The sequence below is a fragment of the Alosa alosa genome, chromosome 23, assembly GCF_017589495.1.
Source record: "Alosa alosa isolate M-15738 ecotype Scorff River chromosome 23, AALO_Geno_1.1, whole genome shotgun sequence".
Taxonomy (NCBI): domain Eukaryota; kingdom Metazoa; phylum Chordata; class Actinopteri; order Clupeiformes; family Clupeidae; genus Alosa; species Alosa alosa.
This window is the reverse complement of record NC_063211.1, coordinates 15,255,363-15,278,641: the sequence shown is the minus strand read 5'-3', so window position 1 is coordinate 15,278,641 and position 23,279 is coordinate 15,255,363. Positions and strand designations below refer to the sequence as shown.

Below are 23,279 nucleotides of genomic sequence, written 5' to 3'. Positions count from 1 at the left end.
GTACAAATGCAGCTACATGGGATGAGGACCCAAATGCATGACAGGATGCACAAATCAAAACACATAACACAAAAAGGCCAGCAGGGCTGCCAACAGGCCAACTCCAGAATTCAAATCATAGATATTAGAAAGCTAGATCCCGCATTGAGCTTCAGAACATACATAAATAGTGCCGCCATATTGGTTGGGGCAACGACCACTGAAGGCCAATGGAGAAACGTGTCCGTAATTGGAAATTAGACCAGTGTCTCCGATTGCCGCCAAGTGTTGCCCATAGATAGTAAGGAGTTTGGCCCCAGCAATATGGTGGCCGTGTTCACATGCCACCTAATAGAACTTGACGGACAACACGGTATCTAGCTTTCTAATATCTATGGTTCAAACCCTGATGGTCTGATTTAGTATTTTATTCGGTTTTCAGACAAATCACTGACATGAAAGAATAAACACAGAGAGAGCTGGGTGTGTTAGTGTATATTTCAGGATTTATTTACCGGCATTGATAATGAGGCACAAATATTAATTCATTGTTAATTTAATTTCATTTAATTTCACACCTTCCCACTGACATGATATTGCCAAATGCTTAGAGTCTACTTTGCACCTGCTAGAAGTGACTGTTTTCTTCAGGAAGTGGTTAAACAGCACACATCCAAAAGCTGGAGCCACAAATGCAAAAACACACACTAACCCACACCCATCTCACACACTCACTCACTCAGAGATACACGCACACACGCATATGCGCATGAACATGCATGTGCACACACACCCACCCACACACGCATACACATACACACACACAGGCACACATGCCCGCACACGCATGCATACACACACACACACACACAAACTGATGATATACTAGAGCAGACACAGCAAGGAATTCATGATTATTCTTCTTCTTACGTCAGTGAAGCCTGATGTAAACAGTAATTTGGTTTCAATTATTGCACATTATACAAAGAGCAACTACAGGATTCTGATCATACTGGAGAATTGAATACTATGTAAAAATGATACCGAATTTCATAACAAGTTCTCACTTAGTCACAATAGCAATTGCACAACATCCCAAACAAGTTCATATATATGGTGATTTCCTCATCATCCGACACCCGTTGCCTCAAAAGTTGAAATAATTTTAACTTTGTAGCTCAACATTTTGCGTCACCAGTGATTATTTTGCCCGTAAAAACATTATATATCCTCATAGACTGAATGGAGTTAAAAAATATAAAGAGTTTGTGTCTAAAACTAAAAGCCAAGACAACAGATTTACCTTGTAAACATCAACAGCAAAGCATTACTACATAGTGCAAGGCCATATACTGTACAGTAGCAACCAGCCCAAGGTCCCACTAAGTAACTTCCTGTTTAATGTTAGGCACCAGAGGCTAATATTAGCAGGTGGAGACAGCTGTATTAGCACAGGGTTGAGATCAGGAGACTGACACACCACTGTTTACAGACTTGAGCTGGTTCCATCCTCTTTGTTCCAGCTGAGGCGTGCAGTCAGCTCCTGAAGCAGGCTCTGTTCGGCCTGTTGCCAGCTGTCCTCCCAGTCTACAAACACACATACACATACAGACAATTACCACAAGGAGCTGTACACACACACGCACACACACAGAGTTACCACAAGGAGCTGTACACACACGCACATGCAGACACACACACACACACACACACAATTACCACTAGGATCTATACACACACACAAACACGCATACAGACTATTACCACAAAGATCTGTACACTCTCTCTCTCTCTCACACACACACACACAAGCACACACACACACACAAACACACACACACACATTCTAATGTGCTAATGTGTGTAGCTTGTGATGTTTAAGTGTAAGATACTTGAGAATTATCACTTTACACTGCAGTGATTGATACTAAGCCAAACAATGCCTGACAGACAGGCCTGGAATAGCTCCACCATCAGAAAATCAAGCGTTGCATTACAACGGCATTATACAACCCTACAGTACAAGTGGGCGTGGCAAGATATCTCATATAATACTCCTCATGTTTCGGGTCTAACCTGTTTTAATTCACCATATGTAAATGGTGTCTGTGTATATTAGTGAAGAAAGCGGCTGTAGATGTTTACGGCTGTGTATAGAGCAGCTCACCATGCACAGTAAACACATCATTCTCTGCATCTGCACCTTATGTGTCTCCATGTGTTCTCACACCTCTCAACCACTCGGTCAGCTTGCCTCTTGTGCGTGTGAAGCCACATTTGAGTGCTGCTGTGCATGCGTGTGTGTGTATGTGTGTAGGATAAGGGTGTAGGTGTATCTTTTTGTGTGGGTATGCATGTGTGTGTTTGTGTGGGTATATGTTTGAATTTTTTGCGTGGCTGTGTGTGTGTGTGTGTGTGTGAAGGGGGTATCATTGTGTTTTGTATGTGTTTGTGTGTGTGTGTGTGTGTTTGTGTGGAGGGGGGGGTATCATTGTGTTTTGTGTGGGTCTGAAAGAGAGAGAAAAGGAGAAGCCGAGTTCATTACCATGACTGGAACAGGAGAAAGGGGCCGAGAATGTCACTCGAACTCCGAGCAGTTCTTTCATTTCCTCAAATTTGGGCTCTGGAAGTTTCTTTTGTTTGCACCATTCATCTAGGGAGTTTCTCAGGGACCCGCTGGTGCTTGCATCTGTCAACAGTGAGTTTAGTTGGCAAGTTATTTCTGAAATGTGTGACGTCTTTGCAGAAAAAACATGTGAAAAGATGACACAAAAAGTAATGATTTACCTTTCATTTAAAACAAATGTTTTATCTTCTTACACAAAAAATCTGTACATATCTGAAATATTTCACACAAACTAATTTTCTTGTATTAACAGAGCTGTCAATGTCGTTAATGCTTTGCCAACCCTAGTTAATATCCTAAGACACAATTATTAGACGTTAAACATTGTGCCTGACCCTTTTGATTAAACACAAAAAAAATCTACAACTATATATTTACAAATGGGGATGTGCAATATCCTCAACATCAGAAGATAACATCTTAAGAATTGTATTATTGCCATCTGGAGATATGCCTGACAGATAAATCATCAAGAATATAGCAGCAGAAACTGTTAAGGTTTCAGAGGCAGCATCATATAGATCTGTTAGAATAGGATGAGATCTACTTTTATTTTAAAATATCATGTCACATAGCATATTTTAAAGGAGATAAAAAGGGATGTGCAGATATCGGTATCGGCATCAGTAATTGGACAAAATGAGTTTGAAAATATTGGCAGAAATCCAATATTGTGCATCCTTATTTAATTTTTTTTGTATCGTATGTGATGCATCAAGCTTTAGTGGTACAGTATAAATGTAATCATAATAATTAATTTGCCATTATTTTGGCTGAAAGAATAAACTTGGCAAATCAGAAGATGGTGCTTTGTTTTTTGTTTTGTTTTTTTATCAGAAGCTCAAACAAATCAACAATGTTGGCGCTGCATTGCCCTGAATCTATCAAATACATGCCTTTTGCACTGGGTTTCCCATGGGATTTTACCATTAAAGTCTATCGCAGTATATCACAATATTGCAATATATTACAATAAATTCAATCATAACCCTTGTATTGATTCCCTGTGATATGTATCATATCATCAGATTCTTGCCAATGCAGCCCTATATAATTCGGTATTGTGTTGTACTTGTACTTGTGTTGTTCACATGGTACAATAATTAATTAACTTGGTTGTAAACATTGTGTATCAAACATAAGTGAGAAAGCCCCCGTCAACTCTTTGTCAGTTAAGCAGCGAGCGACTCACCTGTGTCCACGCCAAGCATCTTGAGAATGCGTTCGCTCAGATAATTCCGCGCCTGCTTCTTGTTCGTGCTGCTCTTGTGCTCCAGCTTGTAGTCAGTGAACTTCAGCTGAATGGAGGCCTTGTACTGCTGGGCTTTTAGGGAACATGCTGGCTCGCCCTGGCCGGCCATCTTCAGCATAGCAGTCAGCTGCTCGTCAGCTTTGTCCGGAGCCCCTGGGATCCCCGAGAGGCCGAAGAGGCGGCCGAGTTTGGTGAAAGCATCCTGGAAGGCAGCCTGGCAGGCATCTCCCTCTGTTGAACCTGAGGACACGGCCATGATGAAAAATAAATATTAGCAACCCACCATCACTTCAATTACTGTATGTTATGGCAGCAAACAGCATACTGTACATCAATAGGGAGAGCATAACTTCATTGGCAAAGGATGGAGGTTTCAGACTTATTATGTAGTTCTTTTATCTCAAAATAATGGCTTCACACTTATTTTGATGACACACAGACATATAATTGGCAAAAATGCATCTCTGCGAATATCAATGCACACCGAAAACATCTAGAATTGCTGTTCCAGACCAGGCATGGTCCTTCTCATCAGTTACTCAATGCATTGAGTAACCACTGAGCATTAAAATGGTGTCCAGTAGTTTGAGAGTTGATGAAAAGGGGAACTCCAACATCGTGTGAGTTCAAAACACTTGAATGCATTGCAAACAGAGAACTGAAGAATAATAACTATTAACCTTGTCCCTCATAGACCAATTTGCATGACACATTTGTCAGTGAGCAGGAAAAGGCTTTTTCCTTTCCTCCAAACTCCTCTATAGGACAGGGGAGGGATCTTTTGGCAAAGTACTGTTTGACTTCTTGGGTTGAACAGGTCTCATCTGAAAAAAATAAATAAATAAATAAATAAATAAATAAAAAACAAGGTTTTTGATATAGTTCCACATGTACCCCTCAAAGGATGATGGGAAAGAATATAAGACAAGACAATTAAAAACCACCTGCTCCAGGCCGGCAAATCCCGGTCGCGAGGCCGAATGAATGGAAGGCTTTACGACTGGCTTCTTTTTTGCTCTTGGTACAGTCTGGACTCCGGAAAGTGTATTGATCCAGCTGAACGCTCACACTGCACGTGAATCTCTGTTCCATGCTGTACTTCTCGCATGTGACCACAGGGGGCAGCAGACCCAACAACACTAGCAACCTCTCCACCTTTTCACCTGGCAGACATACCAGTGTAAAAACATGCACGAAAGAACACATTATTTAGGCATAACTAACATAAAAAATTGCTAGAGGGAAACAGATTCAAATGAATTGCATTAACACTTATATGAAGTCAAACTTCTGAAATTTAAATCCAGACTTGTGATAGTGCACTAAAATGTCAAATGTCAAACAGCAAATAGATGGTACCTTGAAATTGCAATTTAGCCTGTTTTCTGTGTACAGGTGGTGGGCTAGAGCCAGTGGTAGGGATCATTGGAGCTACAACAGCAGGGTCTGGGTTTGTGGGCTGTGGTTTGAGTTCTGCTGCTGACGGTTTATCTTTTGAGTTTGGAGCACTGGTGCCTCCTGGTGGTAGACTCATGTTACTACTCCCAGCAGGCTCACAGCCAGCCAAGGCCACTGCAGAGATGAGTGCACAGGTGATTACAATCTTTCATTCAGACATTGTGAAAGCCACGTTTGTAATGGCAGCAATTTTAAAGTAAAACAAAAAAGGCCAAGTGCAAGGTATGGAAAGTCCTTTAACAAAGCAATAAGGGAAACATTGATTGGGCTCATAACCTGTGAGAACCAATGTTTACCTGAGCGTCCACGCTCACCACCAGACAGGCTCTCCTTCTTAGTGACGTCATAAGATGGCTGACCCAGACCCTGGGCCTCCAGTCTCTCCTTTAGGTCACCTATGTAGTTTTCTCCACTGGCCGTCCAGTCCAGGACCTTTGAGAGCCGCTGGAGGGCAGTTTTAGCAGCCTGATGCGCAGCCTGCTTCTTTTTGGTGGACCCCTCTGATTTTAAAGGGAGATTAAATTCATTCTACTGACAAAATTACATACATAAAAAAATAAATTTCAAAAATAACTAAATTGCAATTACTAAATTGTTTACCAAGACAGCCCTTACCTATCTTGTTTGAAGGTGTCAAACCTTAGCTTTTGTGACAGTTTTTAGGGCACAGTAAAGAATAGTGATAATAAGCATTTCATACAGTATGTAACCCCCATCAATGTACTGTTCTGCCATTACCTTGGTCTACAAAGGTGAAGGACCCACAGAGTTTGAGACTACATCTGATCTTGTCATCGATACATTTCTGCACATTTTCCACAGGTAATGGGTAGCCAGATCTCTCAAAATACATATGGACCACAGCTCTGGATGAACCTGCCAAGAGGGGTTGAAGTCAAACAAAATACTCTAAAATACTATAAAATAAGTGTGTATGTACATTTAAAATCCTGCTAAATCATCACATTTTATAACTCAATCATTTATCTGTTATTGTTTTCACTATAACCTGGTTTAGCTTTATCGAGGCCAAAGCTTTCGGCTAATTTCCCGTAGGCAGACTCAATGGCGTCTCCCTCCTGAAGCTGCCCATCCTGGTCCTGAAGCTCGGTGTCCAGGACCACGGTCACACTTCCATAGTACCGGGTGCCTGTTGGAGGAAGAGCAATTATGGGATTTAAGTACAGGATTTCCTCTGAGAAAACACTAGTGTCTTACATAATGCCAAATGGGAGTGTTTTTCTAAATAGAGCCTATGTCTATCTGCATATTCAATATGTTCTGTCACAACTAAAATGTATGCACATTGTATAAGCCATTTAAATTTGAAATGCACAAAGTACACTATTACTAACAACCATATTTTGGTATTAAAAGCAAAGACAACATACTGTTTACATTTATTGCAAGCGATTAAGCTATGAAAAGTAAAACTGTTCAAAACACGATACATATATCAGTAGGACTATTGATATTCTAGGTTGGTGAAACAACGAGTCACCTTCTACAGAGGTACTTGTTGACTCTTCCTTGACAGGCACTGATTGGGTGCCATTGCCTGAGACTCTGGATGGGGACATGTCCACGTCCTGCAGTTGCCTGTCTGTCTCTGTGCTGCACACCTCCATGTTGATTACAGATGGTTCATTCACTATGACCTGCGGGATCATTGGAGCTACAACAGCAGGGTCTGGCTTTGTGGGCTGTGGTTTGAGTTCTGCTGCTGACGGTTTATCTTTTGAGTTTGGAGCACTGGTGCCTCCTGGTGGTAGACTCATGTTACTACTCCCAGCAGGCTCACAGCCAGCCAAGGCCACTGCAGAGATGAGTGCACAGGTGATTACAATCTTTCATTCAGACATTGTGAAAGCCAAGTTTGTAATGGCAGCAATTTTAAAGTAAAACAAAAAGGCCAAGTGCAAGGTATGGAAAGTCCTTCAACAAAGCAATCAGGGAAACATTGATTGGGCTCATAACCTGTGAGAGCCAATGTTTACCTGAGGGTCCACGCTCACCACCAGGCAGGCTCTCCTTCTTAGTGACGTCATAAGATGGCTGACCCAGACTCTGGGCTTCCAGTCTCTCCTTTAGGTCGCCTTTGTAGTTTTCTCCACTGGCCGTCCAGTCCAGGACCCTTGAGAGCTGCTGGAGGGCAGTTTTAGCAGCCTGATGCTCGGCCTGCTTCTTTTTGGTGGACCCCTCTGTGGTTAACAGTCAAACTCCAAAATTAACTATCTGATGACAACTATGGATTGGATCTTTACTTGATAAGTGCTTCTAAATAAAGTTGTGTTCTGGAACTTTGGAAGCACCCCTTTTCGAGCTTAGCTAAATGAAATAATTGTATAAAATTATAAAAACATATTAGAAGACTGGCAGTCACCTTGGTCATGAAAGGTAAAAGCCCCACACAATTTCAGCTTGCAGTAAAACGTCTCATCAGGGCCTTTGCTGCTGTTTTCTGCTGGTGGAGGGAATCCACGCTCCTGAAAATGCTCCTGAACCAAGCCTTGTTTTGAGGACCCTATTATGAAACACGATGCTTTAACAAACTGCCACAGAATGATTAGTGAACAGTAACGTCTGGATTACTGATATACTGTGTCCCACCTGCTTTGGCTTCATCTAGTCCAAAAAGATGGGCCAATTTTCCATAGGCAGCCTCAATGGCCTCCTTTTCCTGACCACATCCTTCCTCAGAAGCAACCTCAGTGTCCAGAACCACTATCACACTTCCATAATAGTACTGGGATGCAGTTTTCGCTGGGTCTTGCCCTGACATGCATCCTTTAATGGAATAAATACATACATAGAAACACACACACACACAAATAAACACACACAGAGAGTTAGAGAGAGAGAAAGAGCATATGAATGTGTGAACCTGTACATATTACTTTTTTACTTTTACTGTCACATTACACAGCCTCCCTGATTGTTGCCTTCAATCTCATCTTTTCTAGATGAGAACACTAGAACCAGAAGATGCCAGGAGACTTTCTCTTATTTGAATGTATTTACACTTTCTCAGGTTTCTGTCTGTGCACCTACCTGAATGTTTGCTAAATGTTGTAGATGTGCCACTGATTTTCATGAACCACATACAGTACTGAACTGCATTTTTACAATAAGCAAGCCAACCAGCCAGCCTGCCAGGATACTCACCCTCAGAGGTGCTGCTTTCTGAGGGCTCAACTGGATGCTTCGTCTGCTGTTCTTCTCCAGTATGGACTTCAGCACTGGGGGCTAAGGTCTGCAGGTGATCCAGGGCCTTTTTAGCAACCTCTTGATGTGCTAGCTTCTTATTTAGGCACGCTTGCTCTCCGGAAAATGTGAGTCCATTCACCTCTACGTGGCCCCTGTAGCCTGTGAAAAGTAAACAAGACAGAAGTGTAATACAAAGCACATCTTGGCACCTACTAACAGAACACAAAACATGATGAGAAAATTTAAACATTCCTGTTTCAACAATTCTGTACATGAAATGTTCCTGTGCATTTCAATACACTGCATTTTGACTAAATAATAATAATTTGTATCTAAATTCCTGAATTCAATATCCTATGAAACAAAATCAGACACGATAAGTAACACAGCACCTGACATGACTAAGGTTAGATGATCAGTCATATACCAAGAAGCACTGGGTCTTCCCAGTATTGTTGTCATACTCTAGTATAAAATCCTGGGGATTCGGTGAAGCTGGTAACAATCATCATGGGATTATACAAGATATATTCAGTCAAATAAGAGAGGAAGGAAGTTCATACCATCTCCCTCAAGACTCTCAGTAAACACAGGCTCAGGCCAGCCATACTTCCGTGCCAATTCAAAAACATAGTTCTTATATTTCAGCGGATTCATACTGAAGAGAGGGTCTTTCTTAGGTCCTGAGAAGACATAAAATGTAATAACACAGACAATTGTTATCAGATAACACTTACTACAGAATGCATCCTGGTGTAACATGGTTGTCACTATTCTACTATCAGGATATCTGGTTGTCACTATTCTACTATCAGGATATCTCTTTTACAGTAACTGTTGTTTTACAGCAATTTCATCACACTGTGTGTTGAAATTGTGTGAATTACCACATATCTAACACAGGTTTAATAGGACTGTGGTTTTGCATGCTTGTATAGCTGTGCAGTCTGAGTGGTAACAACAGTGCACATCAAGGATGATTTTCTATGGTTTGTGATCATTATATGTGTCTCTTGTGACAGCGCTTTTCTCTAGTAAGGGTGAGGTAGAAAATTAAGCAATTTGTTGACTGGCTGGAATATTGCATGGCTTGATCCTAGCCACCTAGTTTGTTTCCCATTTAGCCAAATATGTAATGGGTTACCGTGACAAAGTGGTCCTTTAAGTTGCCTGGATTGGAATCTGGGCCTCTCACCTTGAGTGACCTTCACCTCCAGCTGGTCCACCCGCTCGTTCAGCACGTTGATTTGCTTCTCGTGCTCGTCCACCCTCCTCTGAAGCTGCTCCAACTGCGGAGCAAGCTTCTCCTTCAGGTCCTCGTTCTTCTGAAGAAAGGTCTTGATGCCTTCAATCTCCTCCTACGTCAACAGACACATGCTTTTTCAGGCATTAGAGTAAGTGGTCGATGTGTGAAAATAGGTCCACATCCACATCTTCCTCAGCAATCATTGTCTGTCTTGATGTGTCCTTGAAACATTTGTTTACAATCCCCATTCACATAACATGTACAGAATATAAAAATAATGACTAGAGTAATGATTATAAAATGCTTCTTGAAATGACTTCAGGGTGTTTAAATGGCCTGCAAATTAAACAATACATTACTTTGACACCATCCTGGTTCTCCTCATATCGTTGCATCAAAAACTCAATCTTCTCTTTCAGTGCTTTTTGCTCCATCTCCATACATTTCTGTTGCAGTGCATCAGAATTATTCTTTTGCTTTCCTTCCGTACCATGCCCCCGGAGGCCTTTATCCACTGTATCAATTATCTACAAAAGAACACATTATGCTGTTAATACATTTTTACTAAACACATGGAGATAAATCTTTTTCCATCTTTTGCATTACATTTTCTCATGCTAATGTAATTGTAAGTAATAGCAGATGCATGGCAGCACAAAAGTACAGTAGTTTCAAATAACCCCCATACATGTGACCAACCATTCCACCCACCTGGTCTAGCCTCAAAGATCAATACAACTTGGTAACTTATGGTAAAACCATATGCATCCATATGAAGCATCAGCAGAGAGCCTTTTTCTGGAGAGGTAAAACACTCCCTAAATCTTTTCAGAAGTATTGTAAATACATATTTCTTGTAAATGAAGATTTTAAATGCAGTTATTTACTCAATTACAAAGAGAAAATACACATATGTCGTTTAGTGATGCCATCAGTGCAGCCATTGATTGTGTTCAATAGCATTGCTAACCATACTCCTCTGCCTATCATCACATAATGCCCACCCCATACCGATACAATACAATACGTAAGGGATAATGGACGACACGGTGGTTATTAATGCACGGTCGAGGTTGTAAAATGGCCCTGACGCGAAGCGCTATCGTATGTTGCTGTTTGCTTGGCCGTCTTAACAACTGTTTTTTCTGAATTAACGAGATAATTTTCTCGTTAATTCAGAAAATCAAAATAACTTGTTAATTTAGAGAAACAGGGCTGTTTTTCCTGTATTGATGAGATAGTTAACTTAACAATTCAGAAAAACAGGATGTGCTAAGTCATTAATTCAGACAAACAGGGTGCATTTTTTTTTAATTTGTCATGAATGCAATACGCTTCCGTAAATTTCTTCCGGCACATATCAACTAATTTCTCAACTTGCTGGACAAACTGCTGTTACTAGTTCTCAATGGATGGTTGCTACAGCCAAAGGCCAGTCGTTAGTTCTATCTCTCCCGTTGTCAAGCGGGCGTATCCCAAGATTCTGATTAACTTTAGCTTTGAAACATCGTTATTTTACTTAGCCTGCTGTCATCCATCTAGCTTAAAGCCACCTCCGTCATATGCTACAATGTTGCCATGTTCTGAACGTCTGCATTTTACAGCTCGGATGCAACGTGACAGTTCATTTAAACTTCACAACGAGTTCGGGCGAATTAATATACAAGTGTGATAATGGCCAACAAAATGGATCTACTTCATAGGTGTGCAAATAACATACAGTTAATGGTCGTTCTAAATTACGTAGGACAATGGGAAATTCAACCAAGCAGTGAAATACAATACCATACAATACAATACATGTTGTTTTCTAAACAAAGTTCGGGAGGAGCCTTCGGGATGATTGACAGCAATTAACTCACGCAGGGTATTTAAGCCGACCTCCTTTTCCATACGTCACACGCTCCGGCGTCCGCGAAATCATTCGTCCGAAGTATTGTTCGCACAGACAAGACAGCCATCATGGAACTGGAAATCCACGCCTCTTCCAGCGATCTGGAGGACAACTTCGTCCCGCCAACACCCGACACCCAGGGCCTTCCGCCGGGCGAAAATAATCCTACTCGTTCCCCTCGCCGCCAGTGTAGGGAACCCAGGTCACAGGGTCGCAGAAGGCGCTCCTCTCCTGCCCCCGTCCGGGGCAGCACCTCTCGCTCAGTAGCCTCATCTCGCGGCAACACCAGGACCCAGCGCCAGCAAGGCGATGACCCTATTCACTGGACAGTGGCCCGCATCCGCAGCACTCTCCATTCCCGCGGCATCGCGTTCCGTAGGTCGGATAGGAAGTTCCATCTCCTCCGCCTTTTAACGCAGTCGGATAACCCGGTCTTTTCGCCCTCCCGCTCCCCCCCTTGTTTTCCTCTCCGGAACAGGAAGCAGGCTGCTCTTTCTGGCATCCCGGCGCGGTTCCTTCCGCCGGCCATTCAGCCGGACGAAGCTCACACCACCAGTCACCTCGTGAACCACACCCGCACCACACGCTTCAGAGCGTATCATTCTGCCGCTTCAGCCACAGCTACTGCCACGTCAGCGGCTCAGGCTCCTCCCATGCGACTTTCTCCCGCCCCAGATCTCCACCGTAGTTCGGGTCCGGACCCCACTTCTCCAGATGGCCCCGGTAGCAACCGCGTCGCAACTCCCCCCACCCCTTCTTTCCCTCCCCTAGCCAGGACTCGGTCCAGGGCTGCCCCACCTCCAGTCGTTCCGACGACTGCTCCCTCCCTCCCCTTTCCCCCCCTTTCCATTCCGGAGCCACGCCTGTACAACACCTCAACTCACGGCGTCAGCTTGAAGATTCAACTTCGCTGGCTCCCCATCTCTCTTCTGAAAGCACCTGGTCTCAGCCGGGCGCCGATAGCGACCCGGCCGCTTCTCCCCTTAACCCTCTTTCCTTCCCCGTCCCACTTCTCGCGACCCTGTCCCAGGTCGCTCCACTTCCGGTCGCGTCAGCGACCGCTCCCTCCCTCCCCCCTTTTCTCCCTTCCCATCTCTTCCCCGGCTCCGCGCTAGACCAGCCCGCCCTTGGGGTCATTCGTGACTCAGCGAGTGCCGCTGGACACGCGACGTCCCGTTCCGGCTTCCAAGCTATTCATTAGCCACAGCAAAGGCCATGCCACCACCTCCTCACGCTGCAGCATTCGAACCACCACCAGTCACAGCGTCCACCAGGAACCTCATTTTGTCAGGTGCAGACGTAGACCTTTCTACCATTCTTCCCTCCCTCCCTATTCCCTCTCATAACCGGGATTTAGTGTGCGGCGAACTGGTTTGTCTTTAAAACATTCTGGCCCAGCATCAAAAATTCTGTCATTTCCCGAGTTCACCGTAGCTTTTACCAACTACACAGAAGTCATCTGTTCCGTGTTCCCCAGCCGACGAAAAGAGTTAAATGACTACCTGGCCATCATCGCCGGACTAGCCGTGTCCTACGGGGGAGCCCACTTTTATACATACCCACCGGCTGTTTTCAGCAAAATGCGCCGCCAGAGTCGGCCTCTGGAACCAAAACCCCTACTGGGGGCCGATATGGAGCTCCATAACCGCGTTTTCCTATGACTTAAGCCATCTTGTCCCCTCTGCAATAGCCCCAGTCAAGGCGCGGTCGAGTGTCCACTAGTCAACCCCGACCACCAACTCCCCAGCACCAGCTCCACAGCCCCGAAATCCTCATCCTATGTTCCCCGCATCCCCGATGCTTCGGCAGGAGAAGCCAGGGAAGAAGACGAGCATTCCTGGAAAGGTCGAGAAATCTGCCGAAGATTTACCTTTGCTCAGTGTCGCCAATCCTCCTGCCGTTACCTCCACGTTTGCAGCTACTGCGCGGGCATAGTCTGTTCCGCACTCAAGAACATAAATAAAAAGTTTAAAAAGTACCTCTCTACTCCAATCATTGTTCCTGCTCTCCATTCACGGGTTCGCACGGGTTCCATCCAGGTGTTTTAGCAAGACCTACAGAGTCTTTCGTTTGTAAAAACCTTCAATCCGCCGTCGAAGATCCGGAGGTGGTCACCTCACTCCTAAGCAAAGAGGTCGAATCCGGTTTTTATGATCGGTCCGTTCACCAAGCCTCCATTCCCAGTCTACAGGATCAGCCCCATAGGCGTAGCGCAAATACTCACAATAATACCACTCCCAGCATTAACAGTTTGATTCCACTAGAAGAGTTCTCGCTGCACTACCACTCCGTCGACGACGCTATCGCTCTGATTAAAAAGGCAGGCAGACGTTGGCTAGCTAAAGCGGACATCACCTCAGCCTTCAAAGTCATGCCCATTAATCTTGAATTCTGGCACCTCTTCAGAGTCAAATGGCATAAGAGATACTATTTCGCAGTTCGCCTCACCTTCGGCTGCCGCAGCAGTCCCAAAATTTTTGATACGCCCTGTGCTGGATTCTCCAAAATAATTATGAGCTCCCATTTCTCGTTCATCTTCTGGATGACTTTCTCATAGTTATCCCCCATTCCTACCCACCGGCCCTAGGCATTTCTACCCTAGTTGATGTATTCAACAAACTGGGAGTCCCACTCTCAGTCGAGAAGACGTGCGGTCCTTTATCCAGACTCGAATTCCTCGGCATCATTTTAGATACCGAGGAATTCTCTTCATCTCTCCCTAAAGAGATAAAAGACAGAATCTCTTTACTGTTGAACGAGTTTATAACATCACCATCTCACACCAAACAAGAAGTTCTCTCCCTTCTAGGCCACCTCAATTTCGCCATGAGAATCGTTCCCCAGGGCCGCCCTTTCATCTCGCATCTCCTAAACTGCACCTCAGCAACCCCATCTCTCGAAGACGTCGTATCTCTAGATGCCCAGTGTCTGGCTGATCTCAAACTCTGGAGGATGTTTTTAAACGAACGGAATGGCCTGTGCATGTTCTACGACGACTGCCAATCATCTCCAGAAGACCTCCAGTTATACACCGACGCAGCCCCCTCAATAGGCTTCGAGGCTTTTCAAAGGCGGTTTGCATCCCGTGGCCACTAGAGTTCAGAGAGCTAACAACCGAAAACGAATCGTCAGCCGTGTTCGAACTCTACCCTGTAGTCATCGCGGCCCTACTCTGGGGGAAGGAGTGGACCTCCAAGAGTGTGCTAATCCACAGCGACAACGAAGCCGTAGTGCACATCATTAATAACTCGGGCTCAAAATCGTCTGCGCTTTCCCCTCTTATCAGGCGTCTAATCTGGATAGCAGCCAGCTTCCAGTTTATTATAAGAGCAGCGCGTCCCCGGTTGCCTCAATTAAATTGCTGACTCTCTCTCTCGTCTTAATTTCCAGAGATTCAGAAGGGCCCAGAGGACCCTTACCCTCTCCCACTCCCAGCTTTTGGGAGACCATCTTCCTATAAACCACCCCTCAGCTACCTTCAGCCCATCACGACCGACCTAGCCCTCAAGCCCTGCGCACCCAGGACCATGCAGTCCTACTGGACTGCTTGGTCTTCTTCAAACAGTTCCATAAACAGTTCCACTCACATCCATTTCCCAGTTTCGATGCAGTCACCATATCATCATTTATCACCTACGCCCACACTTCACTCGGGATCAGAGTCTCTTCCATTAGAGTCTACCTACCTGGCATTCATTTCTTCTTCAAACTCCTCCACGGCTCCGAATGCCCTTCCTTCTCCGACACCAGGATAGGCTTCTTAATTAAAGGTATCCGTAGGCAACAGCCAGTCCCCCAAGACTCCCAGTTACCTCAAGCATTCTCGCCACCTGCCTCGCTACCCTTCGCAAAGGGTTAATTTCACCGCATTCCGATTTCACCATCTCCGTTATGTTTCTACTGGCCTTTTTTGGGCTGCTGAGATGTAGCGAGTTTACATGCCCTTCGTCCCTCTTCATTCCCGATGTCCACCCGTGCATCGCAGATCTAGAGCAGCTAGACCAAGAAACCATTCGATTTCCCATCAAACAGAGTAAAACCGACCAGTTCCGAAAAGGACACTCCATATTCATTTTTAACTCCGCCTCAGATCTTCAGCCTTTCCAATACCTATCTCACTACATCTCATATCGGTCAGCTCAAGCTTCGTCTACTAGCCCGCTCTTCGTGTCAGATGAAGGGCTACCCATCACTCGCCACAGGTTCCAGACACTCACTCCTTCAGGATAGGAGCTGCCACAACAGCCGCGCTCAACGGCTTATCGGAACAACAAATTAAAATACTGGGCCGTTGGTCCTAGGATGCCTACCAGTCTTACATCCGCTCCAGTCTAGCGGATTCACGACGCTCAGCAAGCACTTATGTAGTCGGTAGCGGCCTTTCTCTGTGATCTTTTGGGGTGCAAGCGGTCATCGCTCTATCGCGATATCCGCTCCAGGCACTCCAGGACCACGGACAGCTACCTCGCCAAACACGCACTTCTCCCATACATTCTAGTCTAGTTGAAGCAATCATATCGAATGGCGAACTAGTGAAATGTTGTTTTCTAAACAAAGTTCAGGAGGAGCCTTCGGGATGATTGACAGCAATTAACTCACCCACTGCCGCCGTAGGGTATTTAAGCAGACCTCCTTTTCCATATGTCACACGCTCCGGCGTCCGCGAAATCATCCCCCCTCCTCCCCCTACTCCTCCATTTCACCTATTGCCCTGTTACCCATCTTTAGTCCTCCTTACACAGGGGGGTGCAAGCGGTCATCGCTCTATCGCGATCTCCGCTCCAGGACCACAGACAGCAGGGTATCTGCACATTTTCCAAGTGCAAATTTAAAGACTTTTAAGACCTTTTCAAGACATCTAAATGGAAAAATTAAGACTATACCACGGCAAAAAGATACATACGACAACTTAAAACTGTTTTATGCAATAGTTTATTTTCCCTACTAATTCCCCCACCCCATTTTGGATGTCTACAGAAGTTACCACATATATTTTAGTGAAAGAAAAATAATTGTGTGTGAATTACCTTCACAGCTATAAATGCCCAATTTTAGGGTCTGGGCTGGTTGCTTTTGAAGCTGGCTGTACAAATCTGGTTGTGCTTACTGGCTGAGGCTGACTGTTCTTCACCTGTGTCTGTAGTAGCCTAGGCTACTTGCCAAAGACATATGCACTGGACTGGATTCTCTTCAATATTTTTTTCAAAGTTAGACTAAGCTATTTAAATATTTGAATAGGCCTACTTTATATAATTTACTATGTGCATATTGTCCCATATGCAACACAGCAAATTAAAGTTAATCTGACTTTACATTTTTTGCATACCAGTTGTATCTAAACCAACCAAAGCTTGACTGAAACATTGTAAAACCATTGACTTGTTTTAAAATTAATTCAGGGTCCTCCTCGGATCCTGCTGAAACTACTGGTTTCATCTCAAACCCTTACCGCATTATTATGAGCGCCGCGTAGCCAGTCGCCGACATTCAAAAAAAAAATGCAGCTATATTTCACAACTTTTGCGAAGTAGGCCTACTGGGAAAGGCTAGCAAACAAGCTGCTGACAGATATTACAGGTATTATAACTTAGACAGATATTTTTCTTCCCTAGGCTAGGCCAGCAACACCGCGCTGGAAAGATGCAAACAGATCAACTTAACATGTACAGTATTTCCTCTTGATTCGCGAAAAACGTTTGTTTTCTTTTTCTGTCAGTCCGTGGTTCCTTCCTTCGCCAGCAAATTATCAGGCGGTGACAGAAGCACTGCGCATAATTTGACCAGCAGTCTTGGCGTCCATAGTTTGTGAAACCATGATGCCCAGCGCAACTCCAAAAAGGAAAAATGAGCATCCGGCTTGAGGCTGCGCCGGACAGAGCTTTTAAAATCCATAGGCTATGTCCTGCCTAAATTCAAACGTATGCAACGGTTAGGCAACGTTAGGGGAAGGTTTCTAAAGTTTGCAACGGTTAGGGAACGTTAGGGGAAGGTTCTCTAAAGGTTGCAACCTTTAGATAACGTTAGGGGAACAATTCAGGTAACGTTTTATATAACCAAACGTTCCCGGAACATTCAGCAAACTTTCCATGGGAACCAAAACTTACTCAAAAACTAACCTTCGGGGAACGTTTGGGAACCAAAAACTAACGTTCCTGAAACCAAAAACTATGGTTCCCAGAAATTGTTACCTGGGTGGCCACCCTATCGCTAACTGTCTTACCAACTCTTTCTCCCGCTCATTCTACCACTCACGTAGGCTACCTGCGTATCTCTCAGGCCTTGGCTACACCATGAAAACGTCAGGCATATTTGTACATATTATTACCGTTTTCACACCTTTAACCACAACCGTGAAAAACATCTTCACTCTGCAACCACTACACTTCCTCCAGTAGCCTTATAGTCACTTATACAATTGTGTTTTAAATACACGAAAAATCGAATGGAGACATTTCACTCGGTCTCTTGCACTCGCTCACTCGCTGGCGGTCCCATTCGCAAATTTAACACCTCCCTTTCAAAAATTCAAGACATCCCAGGCAATTTAAGACTTTTTTAGGCCTTAAAAACCAAAAGTTGTATTTAAGACTTTTTAAGACTTTTTAAGGATCCGCGGGAACCCTGAGACAGCTACCTCGCCAAACACGCACTTCTCCCATACATTCTAGTCTAGCTGAAGCAATCATATCGAAGGGCGAACTAGTGAAAACACAATAAATGGTTGTGATTGGTTACTGGGTTTTCTGTGATTTTGGAAAATTGTTGTAAATTAAAGGATGACCAAGCAGATCTGCAGAGCAAATTCAGGCTATAGTTTATCGACTGACTTACCTTCTCAATCTCATTGGGCAGCATCTTAAGGTCCTGAACATTTTGGTCCAAAAGACGGGCAAAGTCTTTGATCTTCTCCAAGTGCTGCTGAAACTCCTGCTGGCTCATTGTGAAGTCAGGGGAATGCATCACACAGTTTCTCACATGAATTACCTACAAAGGAAACCAGGTACACACACACACACACAGAGGAAGAATAAAAAATAACGTCACTGGCAGGCTTGGAATTTCACCATTCTGGGGGCAAGGCCACTTGGCCTTCAGTTGGGCATATTTGGTGGGGGGCACAAAGGCCACATGTCAGGGCACCAAGGCCAAAGTTAACTATACAGTAGTAGCATATAAAAATGATCAAAGTTGTATTTAGCCTATTCACTGCAGTAGACCTGCATCACTGTATGAAACATTACAAAAACATGAAACATGACATATTACATAGAACTGTAAATCATCTGATTATCTAATAATTACAGATATCTAGGCTATATATAACATTTATTTTATATTTGGCCTGCTATGAAATCATGTATTGAACACTTTAAGCACAGCTCTAAGAAACTCAAATAGCCTAGATGCATGCTTAGCATTTTGTGATCATTAAGGCTACTTTCACAAACTCTTAGTGAGCTGTCCTCTGATTTACCAATATCCCGGCGATATTTGTAACATTTATTTTGTATTTGGCCCGTTATGAAATCATGTAGAACAATTTAACCACATTGTAAAACTTAAAATTCAAAACTGGATTACTCTGGAACGGCTAACTGTCAGGGGACTGCTTTACAGCTTTGTGTTCGGTAAGGTCTGCTGTTTATTCTGATATATGGTTTGTCATGTGTTAAAAGAAGGGTTTGTGAAGTATAAGAGATGAATGGGTAGGGAGATCATGGACGCAAAACCTTCAGTAGAATGTATGATTAAATTGAATTATATTATTTACTTTTCTCGCGAACCGTTCAACACAGCAATTATCGGCTAACATTGTTTAAAAGCTGAGAAAAAGCTCTTTCATGTGATACTTGTGATGTCTGTGTGATGACGCAGTAGGCTACTTATAAGTAGTTCAACTGAGAAGAATAGGTGAATTTGGGCGGCTTTCTTTCTTGGCTGTCACTTTCTCCACTCGTAAAATACTAAAGTAATTTTATGCTGTGAATGCTAAGATTATTTTGACAGGCCACAGGCTAAATAAAAATCACTATTAGTAGGACGCAAAGCAGAATATTGAAAGAAGGGGGCACCAAGGCCACCGTGGCCTGTAAACCTCTGATTTTCAAAGGGCATCACGGCCAACGCAAGGGGCTACCCTGGTCACTGGCAACACTATCTTGACAAAAATATAAGAAAGAATATATAATCACATAAATCAGGAAATTTAAATGTACAAAATAATTATTCCAATGCACCATCTAGCCGTGCTGTGAGCTTGATGTTTCTCTTGATTACCTTGCTAGTGTGCTGGTCCTTAATAAATTTGCGGAAGTGAGTACAATGGCTCATTAGGTTAAGTAACGCTGCAATATCAAAATGATCATAGATGGTGTGCTCTTCATGTCCATTGGGCATGTGCACCTGAAATATGTTCAAGTTAACACACACAGAGACAGGTTTGAAAAGCAGGACATAAAAAAGTTAATAGAAAAAATAAGACACAAATTAAAACCACATTTAGGCACAAGCAAATTACACTTATTTATTGCATTACTGTACATATATGCCATTTTCTGACAGACTGTTGTCTATTGTCTCTATTTTTTTTCCAAGAAATAGATATTGCACTTCAGACCTATTGCAATTCAGAGCTCCATTAGTGTATTGGCTTGGAGTTATGTATGATGAATAGCCTAATAAACTCACCTTAGCCACCTCCCATTTCTCGTTCGGCCACAGATGTGGCAAGCAATTTTTCCAGTAAACCTTATTTTTTGCACCAATGTGATTGGCCAAGATTTCGTCACTCCATGGTGTACAGACATCACAGTAAGGTTTCTGTGGAAGAAAAGTAGCGAATTCATACGATATACAGGCCCTATCAACATATACCTTGCATATTGTAGGCCTATTCCCTAGCTTTGTGTTAAATTAAATACAGTAGGCTATGGCTAGCCCCTAAAGCAGGCACAGGCAACCTGCGGCCCCTTCCTCTCTAGTGGCTCCCTGGCTTTCTCTAAAAATGGAAGTTATAAAATATTTCTAGCAATTTCATATAGTTGTTAAGCAGTCCCAACACATTAACAGTTATACGGCACAGTACACCATATATATAGGCAGAGTAGCTTAGGCCATTGGTTCCCAAAGACTGGGTCGCGACCCATTTGGGTCGCCAGCATATAGTGACAATTTATGTTGCGTAATACCCCTAGCTTATACCTTATATAGTTTAGGAAAGCTAACAGCTTTGTATTAGAATCTAGTTTGTTAACTACCACAGTCACGAGTTGGGTCGCGATAGTCTGTCATTTTTAAAAAGTGGGTCCCCAGAAAAAAAGTTTGGGAAACACTGGCCTAGGCCCTATGGCGATAATGCCATATGCCATATGCCTGAGGCTAATAAGGATAGAGATGTCTAAACTGAATTCTTTTAAATGGTTCCGACATCTTTGCGACCCCAGACAGATTTATTTTTATATCTGGTCAAAGAAATTGCCCTTTTAAGAGAAAAGGTTGCCGACCTCTGCCCTAGAGGCTTTGCTCAATAGTCTAGTCCAGGGCTATTCAATTAGTTTGTAATGGGGGCCAGTTCATGAAAAGCATCACAACTGAGGGGCCGGAGAAATGCGGCTTGAAATATGAGTAGGCTAATCACATTAACAGCTGTATATACAATGAAGTACAACAGCAGCAATATGGGTGTTCAAATGTTGTATTTTGTATGCATAACATCATTACCCAGTTGTTGGTGGCTAATATGGAATTAAATCTGTGATAACAAATAACAGTAATGGAATCTGTGCTTTGCACAGTAACTGTTAGGTCCAAGATTTCCAGTGAGTAGCCTACAAACAGGATTCAAACACTGTTCAGGTGAATTAAATGTGTAATCAGTCGCATATGTAGCTCTTCTGACTTATAGGCATACTTGTTACATTTGACGTTCCCACCATTTAAATGAGATGACCGTGACCTCTAGATTTTTTTTTAGCAGTGCAGGCCAGTCAGAATAGCCTAATAATAATAACACGGGGGTCCGGGGGTGTCTCCCCCTGGAATTTTTTATTTTCTGGTTGCTAATCACACTATTCTAACATGTTTTGAGAGGGACAGGCCCATCTTTTTTCTGACGCACCTCACGTTACCCCATGCATTAAACCTATGTCACTGCTTGAATAAATGAAAAACATAGCCTACTGAACATGGGCATCGTCATAGTTCACGATGACAATGAAAACGTTTAGCCTACTTGGTTTCTGACAGAAATTACGTTTTGTGCCAACATATTGTAGAAACACAACCACGGCCTTTATTTGGTGAACGGAGGTGCAAATCATCTCCTTTACTTACTTTGGTTATTATATAGTCTCGATTCACTTTAACCACAAAACGTTTTGCCGTCGTCACATTTACAAATATGCAATTTACCTTCGCTATCAGTGATACTTTTTGCTACGAATCGCAATTGTGTGCGCATTTAATGTTATGCCACATTATTTCCAAGAGGCCTTTAGACGGGCTAATTTCTGACTTCACTAGACTATAATTGCATTTGTTTATGTTGTAAGACGTGAAGAAATGAAGGACATCGGCAATAGCCAGGCTACTATATAAAAATACTTTGAGTCGGATCTGCTCCACCTTTCCACCAAGTTTTGCGGAAATTGTGCCCGTGTTTTTTTGCGATATTGTTGACAGAAACTATTTGTGTGGTGCAACCTGTTAAATATTAGTAGGCTAGTACATAAACTCCAACGTGGTAATTTAGGTTGAAACTAAACTATGGCACTTACGTTCAGCTTATGTACTAATGTAATGAATTGTAATGTAGCCTAACTTGTTCAATAGGCTGAGGTGCAGTGGCTGCAGGACTAAAGCAAGCGAGAGATGCAAGAATGGAGAACAGCTCATGCGCTTGCTATAGATTAGACCAACATTTTTTTTAAAGGGCCAGTAGAAATGACCTGCCGCCAATTGAAGAGCCCTGGCCTAGTCCGTTCTTCAACCATTCCGGCTGAGTCAGTTATAACCAGACGATGCAACTAAATTATATTCAGAGAAACAAAACAATATGCATGCACCTACCTTCTTTTGCCACTTCTTTCCATCACATTTATTTTGACAGGTAGCCCCTTTCAACCTGTTGCCGAGTTTATGCTGAAGTGACCTGTGATAAGTTTCGGTTTCGTTTTCGAGGAAAGAGCGCAGCCCTACTCTCAGTATGTTGAGACTCTCTGTAGTTTTAAGCCAGTTACGGTAATTGTCATCGCCGAAGCGTGCCATTTTTACTGGTATCTTCTAAATGTCCGTGCCTGTAATATGTAGGCTACTACATCTCCACATTAGCACCTTCCCAGGGCAGGTTCCAGAAGCATGTTGGCAGGACCGCCCGTTGCCTAGTATAGTAGCGTCTTGCGAAGAGCCCCAGTGTGATAGACTGGTTGCTGTCACGTGACACACGCAATGAGAGCATCACAGTCACGCCCCTCCTTCGAGAGAGCTTAGTTTCCGGAAGTAAGTTTCCCATTCATTTCTCCCATAGACGTTTTGGAAAAATCCGTAACTAAATAGTTTTAGAGCATGTCAGGCTAAACAGCTACGGCGTAACTCATAAGCATACAACATATCATTTCGA

At 43.4% G+C, this 23,279-nt stretch overlaps 1 protein-coding gene across 3 annotated transcripts; it reads right to left on the bottom strand.

Annotated features, from left to right (window-relative positions):
• Positions 1-761: 761 nt before the first annotated feature.
• Positions 762-23,065, bottom strand: si:ch211-91p5.3. 3 transcript variants are annotated; one of them, XM_048234828.1, is made up of 21 exons: positions 22,730-23,065; positions 20,351-20,482; positions 19,940-20,065; positions 18,494-18,646; positions 10,128-10,295; positions 9,718-9,880; positions 9,086-9,205; positions 8,481-8,681; positions 7,926-8,102; positions 7,699-7,839; positions 7,313-7,516; positions 6,817-7,131; positions 6,325-6,465; positions 6,054-6,191; positions 5,612-5,815; positions 5,217-5,429; positions 4,802-5,020; positions 4,538-4,681; positions 3,798-4,097; positions 2,525-2,668; positions 762-1,566 (listed from the first exon to the last, which is right to left on the bottom strand). In XM_048234828.1, exons 1-21 carry the CDS (start codon positions 22,925-22,927, stop codon positions 1,466-1,468), a joined length of 3,702 nt encoding a protein of 1,233 aa, XP_048090785.1. In that variant the 5' UTR covers positions 22,928-23,065; the 3' UTR covers positions 762-1,465. The 3 variants fall into 3 exon arrangements, with proteins under 3 accessions (XP_048090785.1, XP_048090786.1, XP_048090787.1); XM_048234829.1 differs by lacking the exon at positions 19,940-20,065; XM_048234830.1 differs by lacking the exons at positions 18,494-18,646; positions 19,940-20,065; positions 20,351-20,482; positions 22,730-23,065 and adding an exon at positions 11,631-12,303.
• Between the last annotated feature and the right edge of the window lie 214 nt (positions 23,066-23,279).